The sequence below is a fragment of the Pimephales promelas genome, chromosome 4 (assembly GCF_988280905.1).
Source record: "Pimephales promelas chromosome 4, fPimPro1.hap1.1, whole genome shotgun sequence".
Classification (NCBI taxonomy): domain Eukaryota; kingdom Metazoa; phylum Chordata; class Actinopteri; order Cypriniformes; family Leuciscidae; genus Pimephales; species Pimephales promelas.
This window is the reverse complement of record NC_142772.1, coordinates 7,692,156-7,719,506: the sequence shown is the minus strand read 5'-3', so window position 1 is coordinate 7,719,506 and position 27,351 is coordinate 7,692,156. Positions and strand designations below refer to the sequence as shown.

General features: G+C 40.9%; 2 protein-coding genes across 6 annotated transcripts in view; both read left to right on the top strand.

Moving 5' to 3' along the window:
• The window catches only part of rasa4 (RAS p21 protein activator 4), a 60,576-nt gene extending 38,304 nt beyond the window's left edge, over nt 1–22,272 (top strand). For all 3 annotated transcript variants that reach the window (XM_039661791.2, XM_089129896.1, XM_089129895.1), the window contains 10 exons: nt 7,520–7,632; nt 7,727–7,919; nt 10,022–10,159; nt 10,779–10,923; nt 11,198–11,370; nt 14,560–14,697; nt 14,869–15,004; nt 18,332–18,452; nt 18,689–18,747; nt 20,228–22,272. In XM_039661791.2, the coding sequence (XP_039517725.2) occupies nt 7,520–7,632; nt 7,727–7,919; nt 10,022–10,159; nt 10,779–10,923; nt 11,198–11,370; nt 14,560–14,697; nt 14,869–15,004; nt 18,332–18,452; nt 18,689–18,747; nt 20,228–20,355 (1,344 nt within the window). In that variant the 3' untranslated portion in view covers nt 20,356–22,272. The remainder of the gene's footprint in view (nt 1–7,519; nt 7,633–7,726; nt 7,920–10,021; nt 10,160–10,778; nt 10,924–11,197; nt 11,371–14,559; nt 14,698–14,868; nt 15,005–18,331; nt 18,453–18,688; nt 18,748–20,227) is intronic.
• Nucleotides 22,273–23,306: 1,034 nt separating this feature from the next.
• clip2 (CAP-GLY domain containing linker protein 2) overlaps nt 23,307–27,351 on the top strand; it is a 67,366-nt gene continuing 63,321 nt past the window's right edge. For 2 of the 3 annotated variants that reach the window (XM_039661789.2, XM_039661788.2), the window contains exons 1-2: nt 23,308–23,684; nt 24,319–24,544. In XM_039661789.2, coding sequence (XP_039517723.2) covers nt 24,430–24,544 — 115 coding nt within the window. In that variant the 5' untranslated portion in view covers nt 23,308–23,684; nt 24,319–24,429. Of the gene's footprint in view, nt 23,685–24,318; nt 24,545–27,351 lie in introns of all 3 variants that reach the window. The other variant, XM_039661787.2, reaches the window with a different exon arrangement.

The window sequence follows — 27,351 nt, the reverse complement described above, 5'->3', positions numbered from 1 at the left end:
GCTGAATTTGTTCTGCTAGTTTGTTTCCTTATCATTAGTTTCCACACTGCTGTTGTTAGTTCTGTGCATTTAAGCTCTTAGTTCCTCTCAGTTATGTGGTTGTTTTCTTTCATGATTCCCAAGTTCTCCTGGGTTTGCGAGTTATATTGTAATCAAGAGTTTTTCCTGTTATTTTTCTATAGACGTGCGCATTACTACAGCCACACCAGCAAACCGTTACAACATTTTTTTTTTTTAATTGTTGTGGGTTTCATATACTGTTTCATATGCTGTAAAGCTGGGGGTAACTCTAGGGAGAGTTTTACTAATAATACAGTAATAATGACTGAAATATACAAAGCATGAGAACTAGTAAACTACGAAAACAGAACTAAGCAAACCTAACAAACCACCATAGAAGGATTAGAGCCAACAAAAAACAGAGGAACAAACACATGCAGAACACTATTATTATAATTAAGAACTATTAAGAAGTTTTTGGGACATAATAATTCTAACTGGTTTTAATACAATTAAATTCACCAAAATCACACTGTTAAAAGCAGTAAATAGAAACCATTGCAAAACAGTATTTTATTATAAAAAAATTGTAAAAAAAAAAAAAAAAAAAAAAGTAAAACAAAATAAATATGAGAAGATATGACAAATGAAAACTTTTTCTAATAGTATTTAATATACTGTACTATATACAGTGGTGTGAATAAGTGTTTGCCCGCATGCTAAAGTTGCCTAAAAAGAGGAATAATGTTGAAAGGAAAGATGTGAAGAAGAGGAAAGATGTGAATGAATAATGTATCATAAATAAATAAATGTTTTTCCTTAAAATACAGGGTGCATAACATAAGTCACGGCACCCCTATGTTAAATTCCCATAGAGTCAGGCAGATTTTTATTTTTAAAAGCCAGTTATTTCATGGATCCAGGATAATATGCATCCTGATAAAATTCCCTTGGCCTTTGGAATTAAAATATCCCCACATCATCACACACCTTCCACCACACCTAGAGATTGGCATGGGGTACTTTCCAAAAGATCATCTTTCAATGCAAATCAAACCAGCTATTAGGCTAACTGAAGTAAAACCATGCCAATCTCTAGGTGTGGTGGAAGGTGTGTGATGATGTGGGGATATTTTAATTTAAAAGGCCAAGGGATCTGTGATGATCTGCGGCTGGAGTGCCCGCTTGAGCCTCTGGGGGGCACTCCTTCCTAGTTTATTGTTTCATTCATGTTTTACCCTGGACTGATTATGGTTTATTTCATGCACCTGTGTTTTATCATCTTGTTTAGTTCACCTGTCTTAAGCCCGAGTTTCCCCTTTGTTCGGTGCTCAGTATTGTTTGTGTTTGCGTATGTCTGACTGCTTCGAGTGTTTTCCTAGCTAGTTTCATGGTTCCTGGACTCTCTGCCTGTATCTGGTCTTCCCGTTTGTCTAATCCCTGCATTGTTTTATTGCTGATCTGGACTGCTTACCTGGTTTTGACCCCTGCCTGTTTCCTTGTACCGGTCTCTGGATTCTCCTCTTTAATAAAGCCTGCATTTGGATCACCCCTGTCCTTGTTCCATGTGCAGTTTCATGACAGAATACTGAGCCACTACTGATCCAGCGGCTGAGAGGAACACGGACCTTGCAATGGATCCCACAGCACAGATCGTATGCCTCCGCCAAGGAGAACGTCCTCTAAAGGTTTTTGTGATGGATTTTTTGAAGCTCTCTCATCAGTCCTACTTGGATGATTTTTGTTTAATGATATTCTTTCGGGGAGGACTGTCTGAACCGCTCGGCTCTGATATACCGTTTCCGAGTCCAAGCTGGACTCTTTCCCAATATATTGATCTGGCCCTTTCCATGAGCGGTTCGCTTTTTACTGTGGATTTTTTGGAACTTTTGCTTCACAGAGGACCCGACGATTCGGCATTTTACAAGGTACCCACTGAATCCACGCATCTAGAGTCTCCCGGTGAACCAGCGCTTCACACGTGCTCCGCCGAGTTTGCGCTACATAAAAGCCCAGTTGAACCAGCACTTGGTGAGGAGTCCCCCGAATCCACGCGACATGTGAATCCTGTTGTTCTAACACTTCACGTGAGCTCCGTTGCATTCCTGCCTCAAGAGTTTTCCACTGAGCGCGTGCCAGCCGAGTCAAGTGAGTCAACGGCCGAGTCAAGTGAGTCAACGGCCGAGTCAAGTGAGTCAACGGCCGAGTCAAGTGAGTCAACGGCCGAGTCAAGTGAGTCAACGGCCGAGTCAAGTGAGTCAAGTGTGTCCAGGTCCAAATCAAGTGAGTCAAGTGTGTCCAGGTCCAAATCAAGTGAGTCAAGTGTGTCCAGGTCCAAATCAAGTGAGTCAAGTGTGTCCTGGTCCAAATCAAGTGAGTCAAGTGTGTCCAGGTCCAAATCGAGTCAAGTGAGTGAATCTCCTCTTCAAGTGAGCGCTGCATCTCCTCTTCAAGTGAGCGCTGCATCTCCTCTTCAAGTGAGCGCTGAATCTCCTCTTCAAGTGAGCGCTGAATCTCCTCTTCAAGTGAGCGCTGCATCTCCTCTTCAAGTGAGCGCTGAATCTCCTCTTCAAGTGAGCGCTGAATCTCCTCTTCAAGTGAGCGCTGCATCTCCTCTTCAAGTGAGCGCTGCATCTCCTCTTCAAGTGAGCGCTGCATCTCCTCTTCAAGTGAGCGCTGCATCTCCTCTTCAAGTGAGCGCTGCATCTCCAGTTCAAGTGAGTGAGTTGTCCAGCCCAGCGAGTGTGTCTAGCCCTGTGACGCGCCGCCGCAGGAGGAGGAGAAGGAGGACTCGTTTGGTTGGCCAGGCCCCGGTGAGCGTGCCCAGACTCCTCGCTCTGCCGGCCCCGCCTCTGTGCCTCGCTCTGCCGGCCCCGCCTCTGCGCCTCGCCCTGCCGGCCCCGCCTCTGCGCCTCGCCCTGCCGGCCCCGCCTCTGCGCCTCGCCCTGCCGGCCCCGCCTCTGCGCCTCGCCCTGCCGGCCCCGCCTCTGCGCCTCGCCCTGCCGGCCCCGCCTCTGCGCCTCGCCCTGCCGGCCCCGCCTCTGCGCCTCGCCCTGCCGGCCCCGCCTCTGCGCATCACCTTGACTGCGCCCTTCAAGCTCCGGGAGACCTTTCCTGAACCCGTTTACCACCCAGAGGTTCCTCCCGTGAATTTTCCCAAGTATTTTTTTGGGGGGGGCACTAGGTACTCTGCGGAGGCCATGGAGGCGACACTGACATGGACCGCACCTGAGTCTGCTCCGCCCTCGTCTCTGCCTGAGCCTGCTCCGCCCTGGCCGCCATCACGTCCTGCTCCGCCCTGGCCGCCATCACGTCCGGCTCCGCCCTGGCCGCCATTACGCCCTGCTCCGCCCTGGCCGCCATCACGCCCTGCTCCGCCCTGGCCGCCATCACGTCCTGCTCCAACCTGGTCACCCACGCTCCACGGCCCAGGCCCGCCTTGCCTGTGTCCGGGTCCCGTTCCCCTGCACGGGCCTGGCCCTCCGTCCCTCCCCCGGGATCACCTTCACTCTGCCCCCCGCCTGGATTGTTCTAGGAGCGTCTGGAAGCCGCTCCTTAGAGGGGGGGTTATGTGATGATCTGCGGCTGGAGTGCCCGCTTGAGCCTCTGGGGGGCACTCCTTCCTAGTTTATTGTTTCATTCATGTTTTACCCTGGACTGATTATGGTTTATTTCATGCACCTGTGTTTTATCATCTTGTTTAGTTCACCTGTCTTAAGCCCGAGTTTCCCCTTTGTTCGGTGCTCAGTATTGTTTGTGTTTGCGTATGTCTGACTGCTTCGAGTGTTTTCCTAGCTAGTTTCATGGTTCCTGGACTCTCTGCCTGTATCTGGTCTTCCCGTTTGTCTAATCCCTGCATTGTTTTATTGCTGATCTGGACTGCTTACCTGGTTTTGACCCCTGCCTGTTTCCTTGTACCGGTCTCTGGATTCTCCTCTTTAATAAAGCCTGCATTTGGATCACCCCTGTCCTTGTTCCATGTGCAGTTTCATGACAGAATACTGAGCCACTACTGATCCAGCGGCTGAGAGGAACACGGACCTTGCAATGGATCCCACAGCACAGATCGTATGCCTCCGCCAAGGAGAACGTCCTCTAAAGGTTTTTGTGATGGATTTTTTGAAGCTCTCTCATCAGTCCTACTTGGATGATTTTTGTTTAATGATATTCTTTCGGGGAGGACTGTCTGAACCGCTCGGCTCTGATATACCGTTTCCGAGTCCAAGCTGGACTCTTTCCCAATATATTGATCTGGCCCTTTCCATGAGCGGTTCGCTTTTTACTGTGGATTTTTTGGAACTTTTGCTTCACAGAGGACCCGACGATTCGGCATTTTACAAGGTACCCACTGAATCCATGCATCTAGAGTCTCCCGGTGAACCAGCGCTTCACACGTGCTCCGCCGAGTTTGCGCTACATAAAAGCCCAGTTGAACCAGCACTTGGTGAGGAGTCCCCCGAATCCACGCGACATGTGAATCCTGTTGTTCTAACACTTCACGTGAGCTCCGTTGCATTCCTGCCTCAAGAGTTTTCCACTGAGCGCGTGCCAGCCGAGTCAAGTGAGTCAACGGCCGAGTCAAGTGAGTCAACGGCCGAGTCAAGTGAGTCAACGGCCGAGTCAAGTGAGTCAACGGCCGAGTCAAGTGAGTCAACGGCCGAGTCAAGTGAGTCAAGTGTGTCCAGGTCCAAATCAAGTGAGTCAAGTGTGTCCAGGTCCAAATCAAGTGAGTCAAGTGTGTCCAGGTCCAAATCAAGTGAGTCAAGTGTGTCCTGGTCCAAATCAAGTGAGTCAAGTGTGTCCAGGTCCAAATCGAGTCAAGTGAGTGAATCTCCTCTTCAAGTGAGCGCTGCATCTCCTCTTCAAGTGAGCGCTGCATCTCCTCTTCAAGTGAGCGCTGAATCTCCTCTTCAAGTGAGCGCTGAATCTCCTCTTCAAGTGAGCGCTGCATCTCCTCTTCAAGTGAGCGCTGAATCTCCTCTTCAAGTGAGCGCTGAATCTCCTCTTCAAGTGAGCGCTGCATCTCCTCTTCAAGTGAGCGCTGCATCTCCTCTTCAAGTGAGCGCTGCATCTCCTCTTCAAGTGAGCGCTGCATCTCCTCTTCAAGTGAGCGCTGCATCTCCAGTTCAAGTGAGTGAGTTGTCCAGCCCAGCGAGTGTGTCTAGCCCTGTGACGCGCCGCCGCAGGAGGAGGAGAAGGAGGACTCGTTTGGTTCGCCAGGCCCCGGTGAGCGTGCCCAGACTCCTCGCTCTGCCGGCCCCGCCTCTGCGCCTCGCTCTGCCGGCCCCGCCTCTGCGCCTCGCCCTGCCGGCCCCGCCTCTGCGCCTCGCCCTGCCGGCCCCGCCTCTGCGCCTCGCCCTGCCGGCCCCGCCTCTGCGCCTCGCCCTGCCGGCCCCGCCTCTGCGCCTCGCCCTGCCGGCCCCGCCTCTGCGCCTCGCCCTGCCGGCCCCGCCTCTGCGCCTCGCCCTGCCGGCCCCGCCTCTGCGCCTCGCCCTGCCGGCCCCGCCTCTGCGCCTCGCCCTGCCGGCCCCGCCTCTGCGCCTCGCCCTGCCGGCCCCGCCTCTGCGCATCACCTTGACTGCGCCCTTCAAGCTCCGGGAGACCTTTCCTGAACCCGTTTACCACCCAGAGGTTCCTCCCGTGAATTTTCCCAAGTATTTTTTTGGGGGGGGCACTAGGTACTCTGCGGAGGCCATGGAGGCGACACTGACATGGACCGCACCTGAGTCTGCTCCGCCCTCGTCTCTGCCTGAGCCTGCTCCGCCCTGGCCGCCATCACGTCCTGCTCCGCCCTGGCCGCCATCACGTCCGGCTCCGCCCTGGCCGCCATTACGCCCTGCTCCGCCCTGGCCGCCATCACGCCCTGCTCCGCCCTGGCCGCCATCACGTCCTGCTCCAACCTGGTCACCCACGCTCCACGGCCCAGGCCCGCCTTGCCTGTGTCCGGGTCCCGTTCCCCTGCACGGGCCTGGCCCTCCGTCCCTCCCCCGGGATCACCTTCACTCTGCCCCCCGCCTGGATTGTTCTAGGAGCGTCTGGAAGCCGCTCCTTAGAGGGGGGGTTATGTGATGATCTGCGGCTGGAGTGCCCGCTTGAGCCTCTGGGGGGCACTCCTTCCTAGTTTATTGTTTCATTCATGTTTTACCCTGGACTGATTATGGTTTATTTCATGCACCTGTGTTTTATCATCTTGTTTAGTTCACCTGTCTTAAGCCCGAGTTTCCCCTTTGTTCGGTGCTCAGTATTGTTTGTGTTTGCGTATGTCTGACTGCTTCGAGTGTTTTCCTAGCTAGTTTCATGGTTCCTGGACTCTCTGCCTGTATCTGGTCTTCCCGTTTGTCTAATCCCTGCATTGTTTTATTGCTGATCTGGACTGCTTACCTGGTTTTGACCCCTGCCTGTTTCCTTGTACCGGTCTCTGGATTCTCCTCTTTAATAAAGCCTGCATTTGGATCACCCCTGTCCTTGTTCCATGTGCAGTTTCATGACAGGATCATATCAGGATGCATATTATCCTGGATACATGAAATAACTGGCTTTTCAAAAAAGAAATCTGCCTGACTCTATGGGAATTTAACATAGGGGTGCCCTGACTTATGCACCCTGTATTTTGAGGAAAAACATTTATTAATTTATGATACATTATTCATTCACAAAGAAAATTTGTGTCCTTAAAGGTTGGAGTTTTCCTCATTTTTCTAATTAAGGCATTAAGATCAATATCCAAAAGGATGATTTTTTTATTCCTCTTTTTAGGCAACTTTAGCATGGGGGCAAACACTTATTCACACCACTGTAGTTTTCTAATAGTATTTAATATTTTTACTTTGTATAGTATACAGTTCAGTGAATATACTGTATACTGTAAATACAACTTTTTTAAACTTTAAAAAAATATATATGGTTGTGTATCCCAAATTAGGCTCATTATTTTGAATTTTAAGTTCATTTTGTGCATAAAGTTTGGGCTTTCTACAAATGTAATTGATGCAATTGTAATTTAGTTTTTTTTTTTTTAATTATTATTCATATTAGGGAGTACTATCACTCTTGTAGTTAAGATGTGTATGTGGAAATTACTGCATTTGTGAACATTTAGAGTTGTGTGCATAACAGACCCCTGTTATATGGCAAAAACCGAGACTGTTCCCGGAAAACAAGGAAGTCTGGTCACCCTAATTTGTGTTGCATGTGTTCAGAAATCTTTTAACTAATTTAAAGTGAATATGAAAGCCAGACTTTTGACTTGCAGCATAATGTTTGGTCCACGTTATTTATTCTGGCCAAGAACTGCCCACATAGACAGAAAGGGACCATCTTACATTTAGAGAAAAGATTGCAAAGACACACATAAACATATTGATGAATAAATATTCAAGACCAGGAACATGCATTGAGAAATAAAATAGGGTTAATTTGGGTTTATTGTTCAATTTAACTTTATTATGTTTTATTATATTTTATTCCAGCTTTCATGATTTGATTATGTGCAATATTGTCTTCATTTTTTTCACTGCAGGTGGCTGGGATGCAGTATCTGCACAGGCTTCTGGGCCCCATAATAAACCGAATATTTGAAGAAAAGAAATATGTGGAGCTGGACCCCAGTAAAGTAGAACTGAAAGAGGCAGGGTAAGACAACTGTGACTAATGGTTATATTTGACATTTTTATGCTTCAAAAAGTCAATTTCTTAGAATTTGTTTCTGGGTCTTCTGGTATTACAGGTGTGCAGGTTTGCACCGTCAGCAAACTGAGTCTGATATTATTCAGCAGAGCTCCAGCCTCCTGCAGTCGTACCTGTCCGAGCTGCTCACCTCCATCCTGCAGTCGGCCTCCTACTGCCCGCTGCTCATCTGTCAGGCTTTCCATCAACTCTACCTCAGAGTGCAGAAACGCTTCCCTGACCCAGAGTACCGGGTCAGTGATATTCATTTTCCATAAACATTATTTAGGGGTTATATACCATTATTTAAGGGTCAACCGGGACATTCTGGATTCATAAGGTGTGTCCTAGTGTCCCAACAGTTAACTGTTATACCATCCCATTTTTGCCTGGTAAAAATAAAAGTGTCCAAAAATAAAATCCATAGCTTACAAGGACAGGAAGGACAGGTTCAAACTTTCGAATATCACGCAAACTGTGGTGGACTATTTTGGACCATTTTAAAATAAGACATTAAAGGGATAGTTCACTGATACATATAAATAATGTCATCATTTTCTCACCCTTATGTCATTCCAGACCTGTGTGACTGAATGACTTTCTTGCATCTGCAGAACAAAAAAAGCTGGGTTTTTTTTTTTAAACAAATGTCTCTGTTTTGTATCCATACAATAAATAGAGTCAGCGGTGTCCGGTTTTGTTTTAGACCCCTTTAACTTGTATTCAAAAGAGTAATCGTCTAAAATATCGGCTTTTCCATTCCACATACAAAAAAAGGCATACAGTTTTGGAAATAAGAGAATTTAGCAACAAACAGCAGTGCTGAATGAATCCGCATCAGTTAAGTGAATAATTCAGTGGCTCACTCATAAAGACAGGCACTTGCTTCATTCCTGAAAGGGTTAGTTCACCCAAAAATGAAAATTCTGTCAGTATTTACTCACCCTCATGTTGTTCCAAACCTCTATGTGTTTATTTGTTATGCTGAACACAAAGGACGATATTTGGAAGAATGTTTTAATCAAACAGATCTCATTCCCCATTGACTACCATAGTAGGAAAAAATACATACTATGGTAGTCAATGGGGAATGAGATCTGTTTGATTAAAACATTTTTCCAAATATCTTCCTTTGTGTTCAGCAGAACAAATAAACACATTTGGAACAACATGAGGGTGAGTAAATACTGACAGAATTTTCATTTTTGGGTGAACTAACCCTTGAATGAATCAGACAATTTGAACAAATCGATTGAGTGAATAATTCACTGACTCACTCATAAAGACAGTCACTTGCTTCATTCCTGAGTAAATGAGCCAATTTGAAAAACATCGGTTGAGTGGATAATTCACTGACTCACTCATAAAGACTGAATCAGCCAATTTGAACAAATATTCAACTGCTGTGTCTCATTTCAAAGGCTTTGTATTCCGGAGGTCGCATTTGTTGGCCGCATAAGTCATAGAGGCTGCCTCATTTTAGTAAAGTATATTCCAAAGTCATTAAAAAAAAAGTACACTTCACAAGGAATAACGGTCAATTTTATAATGGATACTTTTCGGAAATGAGACATCCTTGATGATGTATGCATCCAACAAATGGGACGCCTTCAAAATGAGACACAGCTAATGACTCACTCATTACGACAGCGATCTACTGATGGTTTTAGTTTCATATTTAAAATTAAATAATTACATTTTTTAAATTTTATATTTAAAATAGGGCTGTGCAAAGATTAATTGTGATTAATCGCATCCAAAATAAAAGTGTGTGTTTACATAATATATTTGTGTGTGCTGTGTATAATTATTTTGTATATATTTAAGAAAATGTGTTATTCATATATAAAATATTTATATTTATATATAATATAGATTATGTATTATTTATATATATATATATATATATATATATATATATATATATATATACATTATTTATGTGTAAATAATACTTATATATACATGCATGATGCATGCATATGTATTTAAATACTGTATACAAAATAATTATACACAGCATACACATATATTATGTAAACAAAAACTTTTATTTTGGATGCGATTAATCGCAATTAATCTTTGCACAGCCCTAATTTAAAACTATTTAAAATTATTCTCGTAACATTTATGAAATTGTAATTGAAGGATAATGCATTCATGCATTCAAAGATGGATTTAGTAGGATACTGGTTTCATTTGATTGGTAACAGCCCTAGTCCCTAGTGTCTTAAATTTAACAATTTGACAAATGATCACATAATCATTTAATAAGGTTTGAGAAAATGCAATTATAATGGTAAAACATTTAGATCATAGTTTTTTTTTAATCACCTGGTTGTATATTTTTCCTCAGAAGGTGAAGTTCATTGCTGTGACCAGCTTCCTGTGTCTGCGGTTCATCTCACCTGCCATCATGTCTCCAAAATTATTCCACCTGCGTGAGAAACATGCTGATGCCCGTACGAGCCGTACACTCCTGCTACTTGCCAAAGTATGACCAGTTTTCAAGGAAACCATTGTTGTGAATACTAGTAACTAGGGCTGTGCAAAAATTAATTGCGATTAATCGCATCCAAAATAAAAGTCTGTGTTTACATAATATATTTGTGTGTGCTGTATATAATTATTTTGTATATATAAATACACACACATGCATGCATATATTTAAGAAAATGTGTTATTCATATATAAAATATTTATATAATATAGATTATGTATTTATAAATATATACAGAATTTCAGTGCAAATAATTCTTAAATATATACATGCATGCATAGGTATTTATATATACAAATTAATTGTATACAGCACACACAAATATATTATGTAAACACAGACTTTTATTTTGGATGCGATTAATCGCAATTAACTTTTGCACAGCCCTACTAGTAACATATTAGCTGAAAAGAGTATCATTAACATCTTTAACGTAATACAAATCAAGCTCAGATCCTTTCAGTTAATTGAAAATAAGGTTTTGCACTCACTGTCACAATAACATTAACTATTTAGGTCACAGTATAGTCATGGATTGTGACCTGCATAGATTCATAGACCTAATTATGGTTAACATAATTCGTCATTGTGACTTCCTCGTGTGTTTCCTCAGGCTGTGCAGACTATTGGGAATATGGACACTCTCGCATATTGCTCTAAAGAGCCATGGATGGTCTGTTTGCAGCCAGCCATACAGCAAGGCATCACCCAGCTCAAAGACTTCATCACAAAACTGGTCAACTGCCACGAGTCAGAGGGTGAGCTGCTCTAAATTAGTCATTAGATGAAAAATTGAGTGGACCCCCATGCATGGCTGGAGACTCAGTCATACCTGTCATATCTGATCAATCTTTAGATAATTAATCTCCGTTTTTTTTTTTCTTCATCTTTTTTAATATTCTTGTTGAAGCAGCAGGTTTAATCGTGTAATTCATCCAAAAATGAACAGACCCCTAAGAGTCGAGATGGAGCAGACAGTCAAGACCCTAATTTTATTCACTTGTCTTTCTCTTTGCTTTATATTTAAATCAGATCTTGAGCTTCAGACACGAATGAGCTTACAGTGTGGCACTATGGAGAAAGAAGGCTTCCTCTTACTCCACAGGACCAAGGACAAGTGTATGCCCATGACATCACCCTTTAAGAAGTACTATGTCACGCTCAGTAAAGACACTCTGTCCTACTCGCGGACGCAACACTCTAAGGTAGGTAGAACTGATGGCTTGATTTTAAAGGGATAGTTCAACCAAAAATTCTGTCATTAAATACTCACCCTCACGTCGTTCCAAACCCGTGAGACTTTTTTCATCTTCAGAACACAAATGAAGGTCATTTTGATTAAATCTGAGAGCTCTCTGTCCCTTCATCGACAGCTACGCAACTACTGTACCACTTTGACGCTTCAAAAAGTTCATAAAGAGATTGTAAGACTTATCGATATCAATTGAACAGTTTAGTCCAAATTTTCTGAAGACTCAATCGCTTTATATGATAAATCTTGTATTCACACATTAACAATTATTAACTCACACATCCGTTGTGGTAAACAGAAGCTCAAGCATGTTCACTTGATGTTTGAGAACCAATGAGGTTAATTTTTCTGTGTTTATCCAGCACATTTGATCTTCATTAAAACCAGTCAGGTTCATTTTTGTGTGTTACGCACCACACTTGAGCGAGGTTCATTCTCACGTGTTACGTTTTCGTGCGTCAAGCAGGTTCGGTTGAGCTTGTGTTTGTGTTCGCTGATCAATGTCAATGATAGAGCCCCTACAACAAGGAAGCTGTATTCCCTAAAATGGAGATTCTTTGTATTTTGGTGTGAGAAGCGCCACCTGAACCCAGTCAACTGTCCTGTTGGTTCAGTGCTGGAGTTCCTTCAAGAACGCTTTTCACCGGGTTGGACACAACTATAATAAAGGTATATGTGGCTGCCATTTCAGCTAGCCACATACCTTTGGATGGAGCTTCTACTGGGAGACATCCTCTGGTATCTCGGCTCTTGCGAGATGCCAGATGGCTGAGGTCTATCTGTTGGTCACAAGTTTCTTGGGACTTAGCATTGGTCTTGGAAGCAATAGTAGAAGAACGTTTGAGCTGAAAAAATGCTGATTCTTAAAGTTACTCACTTACTAATATTTGTATGAGTATGACTGTGCGTTCACACCGGACGCGAATAGCGTGTCAAATTCGCGTCTACCACATCTAGTTTGATGCTTGACCACTTTGTGTTAATTTGTGCGTCAAGAGTGAAACTGACGCGCGTAAAAACAAAAGTTTGAAGCGAAATTTACGCGCGCGTCAGAATGGAAATCCGTTGGCGGCCATTTTTTATGTCGACCGAGCATTCATCGAGAGAGTCACCACTCTGTATTTGCTCTGGAGAGCAGAACGGTGGCGTGGGGATCATCGTTGCCGTATTTGTGTCCACTGGACCCTTTGGAGGCAAACCGTTTGGCGAGTTTCACCATTTGCTCGCTCCAGGAGCTGCGCCTACATGACGGCCGCTGTCAGCGGTACTTCCGCCTGTCCCGCGCCCAGTTTGATGACCTGTTGTAATACATCAGAGCGAGGATCACCCTTGCCCTCATCCATTTATTTTTGTTTTGAGGATAAATAGAGCCAGCCTCCAAAATAGAGCCCTGCACGGGCCTCAAATCTAGGCCCTAGCCCGGCACGTGTCCGACAGCTCATCAGAATGATCAGCATGAATGAACCTATCAGTACGATAGGTTATAAAACGTCTTTCTATGTTTGCTTTTCAATAGTCATCTTCTCATATTTTATTTTAAGTAATATCTAAAATAGGCTATAAAAAAGATAAGCCTAAAACAGGCCCGAGGCCCGGCCCGCGTGTGAACTATTACGTTAAAATTTGCCCGAAGCCCGGCCCGAGGAGTGTAAATAAGTCAGGGCCCATCGGGCTCGGGCTGAAATGCAGGCCTCTACTCCAAAAGTTATTAACCTGTCCTGTGATTTTTTTTCTCTCTCATGTCCAGACACAAACTTATGCACATATATTGATTGTCTTTACATCATAATAATATTTCATATAATCTAGATATGGAATAAATAACATTCAATAGAAAATGAACATGTCTTGATTATTGAAATAAAGTTTTGAGTGATAAAATATTTGCTTTGTTGCACATTAGAACCACACCAGGCATTTAGTCATACTGTATTACAAAATAATTTATTGAAGCATCCAGATACTTCACCACGTAAGCAAGCAGCTAGCCTCCTGATCGTTTAACATGGCGCGAATTTGACGCCAAAGTTCAGATTATTCAACTCGGGAGGCAGATGCGAATTCGCATCAAACATGTGAATGCACAAATAGCACTAACTAAATAATTTGCGCTTAACGCACCAGACGCTCAATTCGTGCAAACTTGACGCGCGTATTTGCTTCTACCGCGCCGTAGGAATTTTTTATGCTTGTAGCGTGTCTTTGCATTGACGCTTTTCGTGTCTGGTGTGAACGCACCTCAAGTGAACGCTTCTCAAGTCAAGTCACCTTCATTTATAAAGCGCTTTTAACTTGTTGTATACAGTAGCCACTTCCTGCTTAGACTTTGCTCCAGGTTTCAGAGCTATACTGCACCCCAGAGCAGACTATGTTCCAAAAGTTTCTCCTATGGCTGGTCAGCTACCAGTCTTGCAGGCTTTCTTCCCTCCGCCCGACACAAGAGCAAGAAAGGCTGCATTTGCTATGTGTGGTCCAATGCTTTGAGGATCCACAGTATATCCGCGGCTCAGGCCAGTGGTGTAAGTCCTCTCAGCTTCTGTCTGCTTTGGTGGCCAAAATAAATGGAATGATGTGACAAAACAGGGAATCTTTCATTGGATCACTGACACAGTCTCCCTTTCCTATGAGGCACGCGGAATGGCTTCACCTCTAAGAGTTAGGGGCCACTCAACTAGAAGTGTTGTGTCCTCCAAAGCTCTTGCTAGGGGTGCATCCTTGCAGGATGTTTGTGCTGTCCTCCACACACACACACACAGTCTTCAGGTTTTATAGTCTGGACATGGAATCAAGCCCAGGGTCTCAAGTCCTTCAGGGTTGATCCGTAGCCTTGTGTGTCAGATGCTGTCCCATGTGATCACATCCACTGTTTAGGCAAAGTCACATGAGGTTTTTGTGTTTCCTTGAGATTTGTGTCTTCTTATCAGATACAATTTTTTTAATGCTCATCCAATGAATGCGCATCTTAGCGTTTCATTCTAGCATTATTTATGCGATATCCCAAAATAGAAGGACGGAAACATAGCTAACGTCAGTGAAGAGCATGATTTAGGTGAAATATGAGCTGTGGCAAAAAAAGTCTATAGAAACACCCATATATACAGTATAAGTTATGTTAAGCAGGCTCTGGTTTCTCCATCTTTAGAAGAGCTCATCTATTTCGCTGCCAAAGATCCGGGCGGTAGAGAAGGTGGAGGAGAAGTGCTTCGGGAATGCCAACGTCATGCAGATTATCTCAAGCGAAGACTCGGGCCAGCAGGAAACCCTGTACCTCGACTGCAAAGTTAGTATTGCTCTGGATTCACAAATAAAACGTGAATGTGGCTATTCATAGACACTGACTCAGATATGTTTGTTGTTGTTGAGATTGTAAGAATGGGCCCTACAAAAACGGGTTATTTGATGTCTCATTGTTTCATTGTTTTGTACTCTTTGTCTCTCTGTGTGACTGTAGAGTGTAAATGAGTTGAATCACTGGCTGTCAGCTTTGAGGAAAGCCTGCAGTCACAACACAAACACTATGAGCTGCTATCATCCTGGCATCTATAAAGCAGACAGATGGAGCTGCTGCCATCAGAAGGAGAAATCAGGTACTGCAAATATTAGATGATGTACAAGCAAGCCAGGCTTGTGATCTGTTTGGGGTTGGTAAGATGTTTTTGAAGGAAGTCTCTTATGCTCAGTAAGGCTGCATTTATTTGATTAAAAATACAGTAGGAAAACAGTAATATTGTGAAATAATGTTACAATTTAAAATAACTGTTTTCTATTTGAATATACTTTGAAATGCTATTTGTTCCTGTGTTGGAAAAGTTCAGTCTTTCAGTCTTCAGTGTCACGTGATCCTTCAGAAATCATTCTTATATCCTGATTTGCCGCTCAATAAACATTTCCTATTTTTAATTTTAATGTTGAAAATGGTTATGCTGCTTAATATTTTTGTAAAAACCATGACATTTAGGATTCTCTGATGAATAAAAAGTTTAAAAGAACAGGATTTATTTGAAATAGAAATCTTATAGATAGAAAGATGATTAGAAAGATATAATAGAAAGGTGTGCTACTTTGATGTCATACAAAGATTAGTCCGTGCAGCGCTGCTTCAAGTTGAACACACCTCTAGTTTCTTGGGTTTAATTTTCGGTCTCATTAGTTCCCTTGGTTTCTGATTGTCTTGTTAGTTTCCATAGCTACTGATTATGTTTGCCACCTGTTTCTTGTAATATTGGGTGCCTCTCAAACAGAAGACTGCATCTCAGGGGCTCTTTACACAACATCGTTTTCAACTAAAAACGAAAAAAAGTTTTATGCGTTTTGGACGTTCATTTACACAGCATTAAGGCCCTGTTTACACGAGAACGCTCGCGGGTGAAAACGTAAAAATATTTTATCGGATGTGCCTTTCGTTTACACTGCGACGGCATTTTTGGGGCTTAAAAGCGCAAAAAAGTGAAACCACCCTCCGGAGTGGAAATCTTAAAAACGGTCCACCGTCGCGTTCCTGTGTCAAGGGTAAAAACGCAAAAGTCTGTTTGACAGTGAAGATTGTACGCAGGCGCACAGATTTGGTGTTGTTGTGTGGCAGTGCTCCACTTCGCCACCTAGCCGCCTGGAGTGCATACTACATTGAATTTCACACACTTTTGCGTCACCATATGCACACGGATTTCCCACCCAAAACGCTTGTCTAAACGCAGAATAAAAAGTGATAACGCGACACCAATTTTGCGTTTTCTCTTCAAAATCGTTTCCGTGTAAACAAAGTCTTAGGCCGTGTGTCCACCAAAGCGTTTTTCCACGCGCCTGGCATATGTTTTCAATTGTTTTCAATGGGAGCGCCCCGTTTTTTTAAAGGCCATGGGCGTACCGAGGCGCTGAGCATTTTTTCACGCTAAAGCGCCGAGCGCCCGGCGTTTTTACTGGTCCCTGGGAGTTGAAAAATGTTCAACTTTGGATAAAACGCAGCGCTCATCACTGTCACTTTTTACCCAGCCGTCCAATCACAGTGGAGGAGGGGTGGGACTAATACCACACCGACCCACTGTCAACATTCAAACTGCTTTGGATATTATGTATCATAGCAGCGAAACGTCTCAACGGAAGAAACGCTGCGCTGCCAAAACGCTCTCAAGCGCCCAAAGCACGGCGTCTTCAGCAGAGCGTCTAGCGTTTTCAGCTGGCTAAAAACGCTTTGGTGGACACACAGCCTTAGGGTGGCTGAAAAACGCAATCTTTTGAAAAGGGTTTCAAAGTGCAAGTTTTAAAAAAACGGTCTCCATTTAAACAATAAAAATCACAAGTCATGGAAGTGCGTATTACATGTTCAGTCTATAGTGTTTCGTCGCCATCTAATGGCCTGCCAGCAGAATACACCGTTTTTAGTCATTTTAGCGTGTGTGAATGAGGATCGCTTTGACAATGGTGTCGCCTGTACATGGAAAACTCAAAGGAAAAACTTCTCCGTTTTAAGTATATTGTTGTCGTGTAAACCCTTAGTAAATCCCAATTTATACTTCTGCGTCAAACTCACGGCGTAGCTACGTCGTAGTCTGTGTGTAGCGTGTGTACCCTGACGTGCACCTCTCCAAAAATGTAACAACGCGTCATTTTTACGCGTATCGCAAGCGCTGTGGTTTGCTTGAACCGCTCCCCGGGTTTCACACGCTCCCCCTGCATGTGTAATTGCACGTCAATGCGGACAGTGATGCAGAACTATAAATAAAAAAACAAACGCGTAGTCTACATTGCAGAGGCTCCGGCGTAGGTCCGAAGCAGAGGTATAAATCAGCCTTTAGGCTGTAGATCCTTGGAAATCAGCCTTCGTTTTGTGTCCTTCATTCAGCTCATTCTGAAGGATGCATCGAGCGGAGCCTTCTCGTCCTTCAATCACCCACAATCCTTTGCACACATTCCAATTCCCGAAAAGAAGAACCGTCGGAAAAAACGAGTCGGCACTGAGCTCATTATGTAATGTAAGACAAAAATAATGTTTGTGGAGATGAAGGCTTACATGCCATTGTTTTTTTTGGGGTGTCAATTAATCACTTAACGCTAAACTGTATATAATGTAAGTAGAGCCCGACCGATAAAGGATTTTTAAGGCCGATACCAATACAAATATTTGTTGGTTTTAAAATCCGATATTCCGATATATCGGCCGATATTTTTATTTATTTATTTTCAGAAGCGCGCAACAAAACACTATCAGCAGTTTGCAGGATGTGTGGCGCGTTATAAACGAGTGTTGCCAACAGGGATGGTGTAGAGTGCCCTCTGACATACACTCATGACATGGTAGAAGCGCATTTCGTCCATTTTTATTTTATTTTTGAAATATTCATTTATCGGCCATTATAACTGCCGATACCGATAGATTGGAAAATGCCTAATATCGGCCGATAATATCGGCCTGGCTCTAAATGTAAGCTACTGGGAGAACACAGATGGTTTTCGTTAATATAAAGATTTTTAATATAAAGATAGTATTTGTATGCCGTGACCATGGGGGAAGGAAGATGTCTGACGTCGCCATACGCACTTACTAGAGTAGACTGTCTCATTCTAGTGTTCATTGCTGAGGAGGATTCCAGCCTAAGAAGCCTCAAAAGGTCTGGTCCTCAAAATGGACGCAGCCTTCTGTTTGAGAAGGACCTATCTTTGGTTTGTCGGTTAATGTTCTTGTGTTAATGCAAGCTGTTATGCTGTCCTTTTGTTTCTCCTGTTGATTACTGCTGTTTTAAGAATCCCTTTCGCTGCTCTCTTTATTAATTTCCACTGCTACATGACAATTATAGACTTATCTTAAACGTCTTTACAGTCACTTTTGATCAATTTAATGCATCCTTTCAAAATAAAATTAATATATATATTTTTTTTTAAATCTTACTAAACTGCACTGATGAACTCTTTGTTCATAGACCAAGGCTGTGATAAAACCAGACATGGAGTAACTCTGCAGGAGTGGTATGATCCTCTGGACCCAGACTTGGAGGCTCAGCTCATCTATCAACATCTCAGTAGTGTCCAGGATGCCATGCGGTAATGTTGCATTAACATAATGCGCCTGCGTATTTTGTTATGACAGCTGAAATGATTGATTCAAGTACATAATTCAATGCAATAATAATTCAAATAGAAGTCATTTATACATAGCAGTTCAACATGCACGTCAGCTTGGTAATAACTTCTACATTTGTGTAAAATCCATGCAAATGACCTATAGATCCAGGCCATCTATAAATTATGTAAGTTAAAAGTTTTGTACTTTTTTGCAGAGATAAGTATTTTAAGTTGAGAGAGCAGCAGGGAGTTCAGGAAGCAGATTCAGTAAGAGGTAAGTTATCAAGCCTGCCGGACACAGTGGCTTTTACCCCTTTCTGCATTTCTTTCAGCGATGTTATCATTAAAGGGTCATGAAATCCCCCTCTTTCAGCTCAAATCTAGCTCACAATCTTTTTGAAAAATGCAACTTAAATGGGCGTGGATAGCTGTGAGAAGAAGGGAGAGGAGTGGGTGTGGTCTGGCCATCACTGCCTTCGGCAATATCCCATGCATATCGACGGTCACTTAAAGGGATATTCCACTTTTTTTGGGAATAGGCTCATTTTACAGTTGGGTTTTACTGTTTTCTAATGTATTCAGACAATTTTTTTTTATATTTAGAAGAATATCAGTAACCAGACAGTTTCTGGTCTCATTGACTTCCATTATATATATTTTTTTTCCTACTATGGAAGTCAATGAGACCAGAAACTGTCTGGTTACTGATATTCTGGTTACTGTCTGGTTACGAAAAAACAAAAAAAACAAAAAAAACTAAAATTTAACCATTTTAACCCTGCTATTAAATCTAACAGATGCTAACATTGTCTTCAATGGTGTTCAACACACATACCTCTGTTAAAATCTTGGTTTGTGGTTTCAGGACCCTTTAAGTTTAAATATTAGATGAAAAACTTAAAGTGCCCCTATTATGCTATTTTAAAGTTTTCTAATTTTGTTTTGGAGGTCTCCCAGAATGGGTTTACATGCATTCAATGTCAAAAAACAGCTCTCTTAAAGGTGTTTAAAGTCCTCTCTTAAAGTCCTCTTAAAGTAATTTTGGTAATATTTGTGTCTCGATGTTAATTGTTTTTGTGAAATGTGAATTATTACTTGGCTATTATTAGTAACAAACTGCGTTGCTAAAATGATTAAAACTGAAATAAAAATCGATCTCTGAGCTGGTGTGAGTGAGTGAGTGGAGGCGGGGCTAAGGGCTGAGGCACGGGTGTAGAGGTAAAATCAAGCTATTTTAAAGGGATACTCCACTTTTTTTGGAAATAGGCTCATTTTACCACTTCCCGAGAGTTAAACAGTTGAGTTTTACCGTTTTCAAAGCCATTCAGCCGATTTTCTGATATTCAGAAGAATATCAGTAACCAGACAGTTTCTGGTCTCATTGACTTCCATAATAGGAAAAAAATATATACTATGGAAGTCAATGAGACCAGAAACTGTCTGTTTACTGATATTCTTCTAAATATCAAAAATTCGTCTGAATACATTCGAAAACGGTAAAACCCAACTGTTTAACTCTGGGGGAGTGGTAAAATTAGCCTATTTCCAAAAAAAGTGGAGTATCCCTTTAAGGCACAAAGAAATAAAAAACCTTTAAATATGTCATTTTGGTGATCAAAGATGAGTTTTAAGCGATACAATTATTGACTACAGGGGGACTTAAACACCTAAAATGAAATTTTAAATACTATAATGATATATAAACAACTGTAATTTCCATTTAGTGAACCATTTTGTTATCATTGATCTTACAGACCAGAAAAAAGCAGATGGACTATCAAATCTCTTCAGTATTCTCCAAGACCTACATAATGCACATGCGGCGGTGGAGGAAGAGGAAAGACTGAAGAATAAAAACTTTTTCTTGGAATTACAAACGTAAACAAAAGGACTTTTTGCTTTGCATTCATAATTCACAGTGTCATTCAGTCACTGAGCACATCAACGCAGGATTCAGAACAAGAAATCTAAAAAAGAGCTGTAAGTTGGATTAGTTCACGTGTTCTTGAACGTTTGAACCGATTTTTGGTGCATAAATGGATATTTAGAGGGCTGTGATCACAATCCCTTTATTAAGGATAGTCGTGGTGTGTATTTGGTATTAAGGTAAGCTGAATTTCAGCATTGTTTTAACTTACTGCAATGATTCCAGTAGGTTGGCAACTTAACAACAGTGTCTTGTTGGCATTTTTACAGGTTTTTACATGCATTCAGACATGGTATATTTGTTTTAACTTTGATTTGAATTTAATCGTATGCATGTCAGCTCTTCCTTTGTACAATTTTTACATTTAAATCAGTTTTCTTAATGTTTTATAGATTTTAAAGATGATTTGATTTTGATTTTTTTTTTTTTAAATATATAGATCTTGGATCTAAATGCCATACAACACTGCCATTCCTGCTGTCTCAATACCTTGTTCGTATCATGTGTCATGTTTTGGATGTATTGATGTTCTGTCTTTTTATGATATGTACCCTAAACAAGTATGCATTGTGCATTCCACAAAAACAGTGTAACACAAAAACGTGGAAAATGTTCACAGTGTTTTTTTTTTATTATGAAAAAATATCGATAGTAGTGGTGATAGTAATTCCCCACTAGGTGGCAATACAGTGTTACTCATTCGAATGCTGAATTCGGACACGGTATAGCAGTGCTTGTAAATACAAGACTGTTGAAACTAGTTGTAGAGGATTATCATGAACTTTTCTATTGGATGGTGTTTTAAAAAAATCTTCTCCAGTCGTATTTAATTATGTGCACTACACAAATCTAGCAAACACAATGCATAATGTAAGTTCAAACTTTAATTGTTTGATTTAACCATCAAGGATCTAGTAAATAAATTCACAATTCTCTGTTTTCATGCACCGTCACCTTCATATTGCTTGAAACCTGTATGATCTCTTGTCTTTTTTCCCAGTTGCATTAAGAAATATAACTGTGTTAATAAATAATCTTGCACATTCTGCAAAATACCTCTTTTGTGTTCCATGGAAGTAAGTGTTTATGGCTTTGGATAGTCTTTGTTTAGGAAATACAACTGGAATTGTTTTTATATGGTATATGAAAAATGATTTAATATAATCACTGAGCATGCAATCAAGTCCAGGGACAGTATGTCAATTATGAATTGAGTATATTATTTACTTAAACATTTGGATCACATTATTATTATTATTTGTGTTTATTAATTCAATTGTGCGTTCATGTATTATTCATTTCTTAGTTTGAGACTTTTGCATTTACAGCTTGAGTCAGTTAAAGTGGTGCCTTATGTTTACAAGAAAGAATGTGCTTCCTGTTTCCCTTCAGTAGTCGTTTGAAACATGACCAGCGCTCTGTTATTTTCTCTTTCTTTCTCCACCTCTCTCAGTCTGTTTTCCTCTCCCTGTGTTTTCTTTTGATGGAAACACATTATTGTGTTCCACTCCCTTCTGTACTAGGCTATTAAAGACAGGCACTATTATTTCACATGCTAAAGAGGAGAGTCTGGTTGGAGGAATTTATTTAGGTAGTAGCTCTGTGTTGATGCTTATTTTGAAATGGGAGTAGCATGCAAGAATTTTTGATTATGAGGAATTTAATAACTGACCAGCTGATGATTTTTTTTTTCCTTTTGAAATGGAGTTGGTTATACAGTAATATTGCTTGGTCTTCATCTTGTTCTACTTTTCCGACCTTTTCCTCACCTATTTTAAGGCCATTTAAGCCTGTTTTATTTTCCTCGTGATCAAGAACATGTTTGTGGAAATGTTCATGCAGCAATCAATAAAAACGGCATGACAATTAAAACATCTCTCGACTTTTTTTTCTATGGCAAATTGCTTTTGTTCCTCTTTTATAAGCTGCTTTGAATAAAAGTGTCTGCTAAATGCATGTAAATATGTTCTCTTTTTTTTTTACAATTGAGGAATATCAATGGGACTCTTGAAAATCTTAACCTCTTTCAAAAGTAAAAATCTGTTTAGTTTTAATGTTAATATTTTTTTATGTATCACACAAACAATTTAACTGTAGATATTTAAAGGCAGGCTATTTAGACTTGTTTCATTTCAGGGTTGCAAGAAACAAACAAATAAATAAATAACATTTTTTTTTATGTCTGTCTTGCTGAGATTTCTCGTTTTTTATATTTATATTATAATATCTATGATATCTTTCTGACTGATTGAGATGATGTTTTTTTTTTTCTTTCTCCCTTTTTATTTCCTTGCAATAAAAAAAAAATAAAACAGCACATCTAATAGGCCTATTTAATTGAATCTTTTTAAAAAAATCATTTTTTAATCTAAATATAATGTGGCTGTGTTGTGGGCAGTTTTGGTCTTTATTCATTCATTTAATCCATGACCGGAAATACATAAATTCCACAGCAGCTGGACAGTTTTTTTTTTTTTGAGTTTCCGGAATTTGTTGCAGCCAAGATTCAGTTTATAAAAACATGGTGACGACTTAGAAACAAATAGAATTTACATGAAACAACTCTAAATAATTTACATGTCTTGATTTTTGCTCGGTGTAATTACATTTTATTTTATTTATTTATTTAAACCAGCTCTGGGTCGCATTTGTTTTGGAAAACAACAACAACAACAACAACAACAACAACAACAACAACAACAACAACAAAAACTGTCATACAGCCAAGTCGTAAACATTTCCAGTGTGATCGCTACTATAATTTATTTCGCTCATCAGTCGAATTCGGAATTTCGTAAACAATGTCCGAAAATACCGGTTTTGTTCAAATTCATTGAAAAGATTCGACTCAAATGAACGATTCGCGAACCGGACATCTCTAAACGGCCCCCTGTCTGAAGGCTTTTACCCCTCCTGCTTAACGAGCCTCATCTATTCTATTCAAGAACCATTTGCTCACCACTGACACACTTTCGTGTGTGTAAATAAAAGAGCTTTCCTAAAATGTGCCGGTGCCTGTGAACCTCGCATCCTGTCTCACTCCCACTGGCAGCTTTAGCTCAGCATCCATATTTTTCGCATCCGTGTGGGAGAGAGAGAGAGAGGGAGGGAGAGGGAGAGAGAGCGAGAGCGAGAGCGGAGCGGAGCGGAGCGAAGGGAGTGGCAGACGCTGACAAATCTCATGCCGGGAAGCCGACTGAGCCATCCCTGATTCCCTGCACAGATTCATCTGAAGTTCGCCGGCACCGACTTCTTTTTAATTCACAGGATTTGGACTTCATAAGGTAATAGTGCTGTTTGTGAGAACGGGTCTCGTTTGTGTTGCTTGACAGGGGCGTGTGAAGAGGGTCGAGAGCGCGCCGCAGTGAAGAGCCAAAACAATAGAGCAGCAGAGTCTACGGCGCAGAAATGAGCTAGTACAATAAACTTCCGTCTCTTTTAGGACACATTATTCGGTTTATGCTCTATTAATCTCTGTTTTTAAGTGGAATTCACGTACTGAGTTTTTAACGGAGTTAATTTGGGGTTTGGAAGGCAGCTGTGGTGACAGCATGTCGAAACTGCCGACCTCACTGGATAATGGGTTTCATTTCACAGATATGCTAGAGTGACCTTGCTAGATTACTGATTTATCACTTAGAAAATATTGCATTAGCGAAAACAACGCGTTTACAGTCTGTCAGTGTCGATTACATTGTTACAGCTTCATTCAAACAATAAAATGTGTTTTTTTGTGTGTCCTCCTTTGCCCCTGAAGCATCACATTATTGATGCTGTGGCTCAGCTAGTATCCTTGTTAATGAACTGACATGGGCCATGCAAGGCCATTCATTTAGCAAATTGCACCCAGTCAATATGATCTGTGTATTGGCCTTTGCCTCACTGTTTGTGTTGAATGCTCATTATGGTTGTTTTCAGTCCCACAGGTAGAATGGAGAAGGATATCCGCCATCCTCACATTTAGTGCCTCGATTATATAAAGATAACCCTAAATAAGCTGCGAAACTTGAAGTTTCTCCAGTGGACATAATGAACATGCTAAAGTCCAGTGGCTTGAAGATCCCTGGCAGGGGTCCTAAACACTCCAGTCCAGTGGGACGAACAACTGCTGGCCCATCAACCAGTCCTGCGGCTCAAAAAGACAGTAAGTCAGCTTCTTTTAGTCCGGAGTCGGACCCTCTACGAGCAATAATATGTCTCATCATATTACCTGTCACTAGGACCAGACATAATCTTCAGTTATTTCTGCACCAGTTTTAGTATTATTTATATATGCTATTATATTATTTATTGATTTTTTTTTAATTGGCTTTTCTTATTATATTTCTAACTTTTAGAAATTCATTTTCCAAATCTAAGTTTAATTTGTAGTAATTTTATTTTATTTAGGTTTAGTGTTGTCATTTCTATTAGTTTATTTTTCACTATTTCTATTTAGCTTTAATTTATTTTTATTTCAGTTTAAGTTTTCTAATTATTTGCCAAAGCCACTTTTAAAAAAAAGTTTGATCTAATATTTATATTTTATTTTATTTTTAGCTTTTATTTCAGCTATTAAATATGACTTTAATAGTTTTATTTATAGTTAATATCTACTCTGTTCTCCATTGATTTTTTAAAATGTATTTTTATGAATGGGGGAAGGGTCGATTTGAGCATGAGAAAATGCATTAAACAAAGCTAAGTGTACCAGCCTATAATGAACAAGCCTAAATAATTCATGAAATTATTAAAGGAAGTGAACTTCTGCAGAGATCTGTGTTACTATCTCCTTAATTCTATGGTTGCAGATTCCGGCTTGTTACCATTAAAATACTATCATGATTCTTTTTTTTAGGCATGTTTATGTGGAAAACCATGGTATATGAGCATATGTATAATTCACTACAATGGTATATCAAAATACCATTGTTTTATCATCTGATACCATCGCTGTATTGTAGCACCACCACAAGTACCGTCAGATTTGCAGTGGTGTGATTTAAATTTTCAATTTTCAATTTTTTTCTGAAATTGAACTAGAGAAGCTGAAGTGCATTTTTCCTACTGTCTACACTACCATTCAAAAAATTTGAGGACAGTACAATTATTTTAATACCTCTATTTAGCAATGACACATACAGTGGTGTGAATAAGTGTTGGCACCCATGCTAAAGTTGCCTAAAAAGAGGAATAAAAAATCATCTTTTGGGTATTGATCTTAATGCCTTAATTAGAAAAATGAGGAAAACTCCAACCTTTAAGGACACCAATTTTCTTTGTGAATGAATAATGTATCATAAATAAATAAATGTTTTTCCTTAAAATACAGGGTGCATAAGTCAGGGCACCCCTATGTTAAATTCCCATAGAGTCAGGCAGATTTTTATTTTTAAAAGCCAGTTATTTCATGGATCCAGGATAATATGCATCCTGATAAAGTTCCCTTGGCCTTTGGAATTAAAATATCCCCACATCATCACACACCTTCCACCACACCTAGAGATTAACATGGTTTTACTTCAGTTAGCCTAATAGCTGGTTTGAAAAATGATCTTATGGAAAGTACCCCATGCCAATCATGCCAAGGCATTAAGATCAATATTTAAAAGATGATTTTTTATTCCTCTTTTTAGGCAACTTTAGCATGGGTGCCAACACTTATTCACACCACTATACAAGTGATCAAAAGTGACAGAAAAAAAAATGCTGGAAATTCAGCTTTGCAATCACAGGAATAAATAACATTTTTAAATATATTAAAATAGAAAAGCAGATTAGGACTGGCCGTGGCCAGCATGACTGACGCTCAGGACAATCAACAGAACTATGGTTCGTATCGGGCCAGTCCCACATTGTCATGAAAGTTTATCCTTTCATCATGTTTTTAAACCTTTCAAATTTAAATATTCAAGCGCAAGAAGACACAAAAGATTATCAATTTTATTCACTGCGTGATCATTTTAGTGTGATCACACATCCAAAGCACACAAATCCTTGTATCCATGTAAACATAGTTAGTTACATCTTAAATGAGCGTAAACAGTTGAGAAATAAAATGCTTGTGAATCAGTAAATTGGATCTGTGCAGCTCGTAAAGTGACTGCAGCCTAATATACCTGTTGCGCTGCTGTATGTTTTAAAGTTAATCAGTTAATTAACCAACAAAAGTCCAAATAATCACTCACTACTCTTAACCCGAACCAATAACTTTTGTAACTTTAATAAGGATTAAAGGGTTAGTTCACCCAAAAATGAAAATTAAGTAATTAATTACTCACCCCCATGCTGTACCAACCCCGTAAGACCTTCGTTCGTCTTCGGAACACAAATGAAGATATTTTTGATTAAATTTGAGAGCTGTATAACTACCACATTGGCTCCTAAGGGACTGCCTCTTGACGGCCCAAAAAGTCAATGAAGAAAATGTTTAAATATCCCAAGTGACTACCGTGGCTCAACTATATGTTTATCAAGCGACGGGAATACTTTTTTTTGTGCGAAAAAACAAACAAAAATAACGAGTTTATTCGACTATTTCTTTTCTTCCTTGTAGGCCAGAAACGAGATTTCCTTAGATTTCCACGACGCATGCGCGAGACTTGCGATCTGAAGTAGTGTAAGCTGGTGTAAGCAGATCGCAAGTCTCGCGCATGCGTCGTGGAAATCTAAGGAAATCTCGTTTCTGGCCTACAAGGAAGAAAAGAAATAGTCGAATAAACTCGTTATTTTTGTTTGTTTTTTCGCACAAAAAGTATTCGCGTCGCTTGATAAACATATAGTTGAGCCACGGTAGTCACTTGGGATATTTAAACATTTTCTTCATTGACTTTCTGGGCCGTCAAGAGGCAGTCCCTTAGGAGCCAATGTGGTAGTTATACAGCTCTCAAATTTAATCAAAAATATCTTCATTTGTGTTCCGAAGACGAACGAAGGTCTTACGGGGTTGGTACAGCATGGGGGTGAGTAATT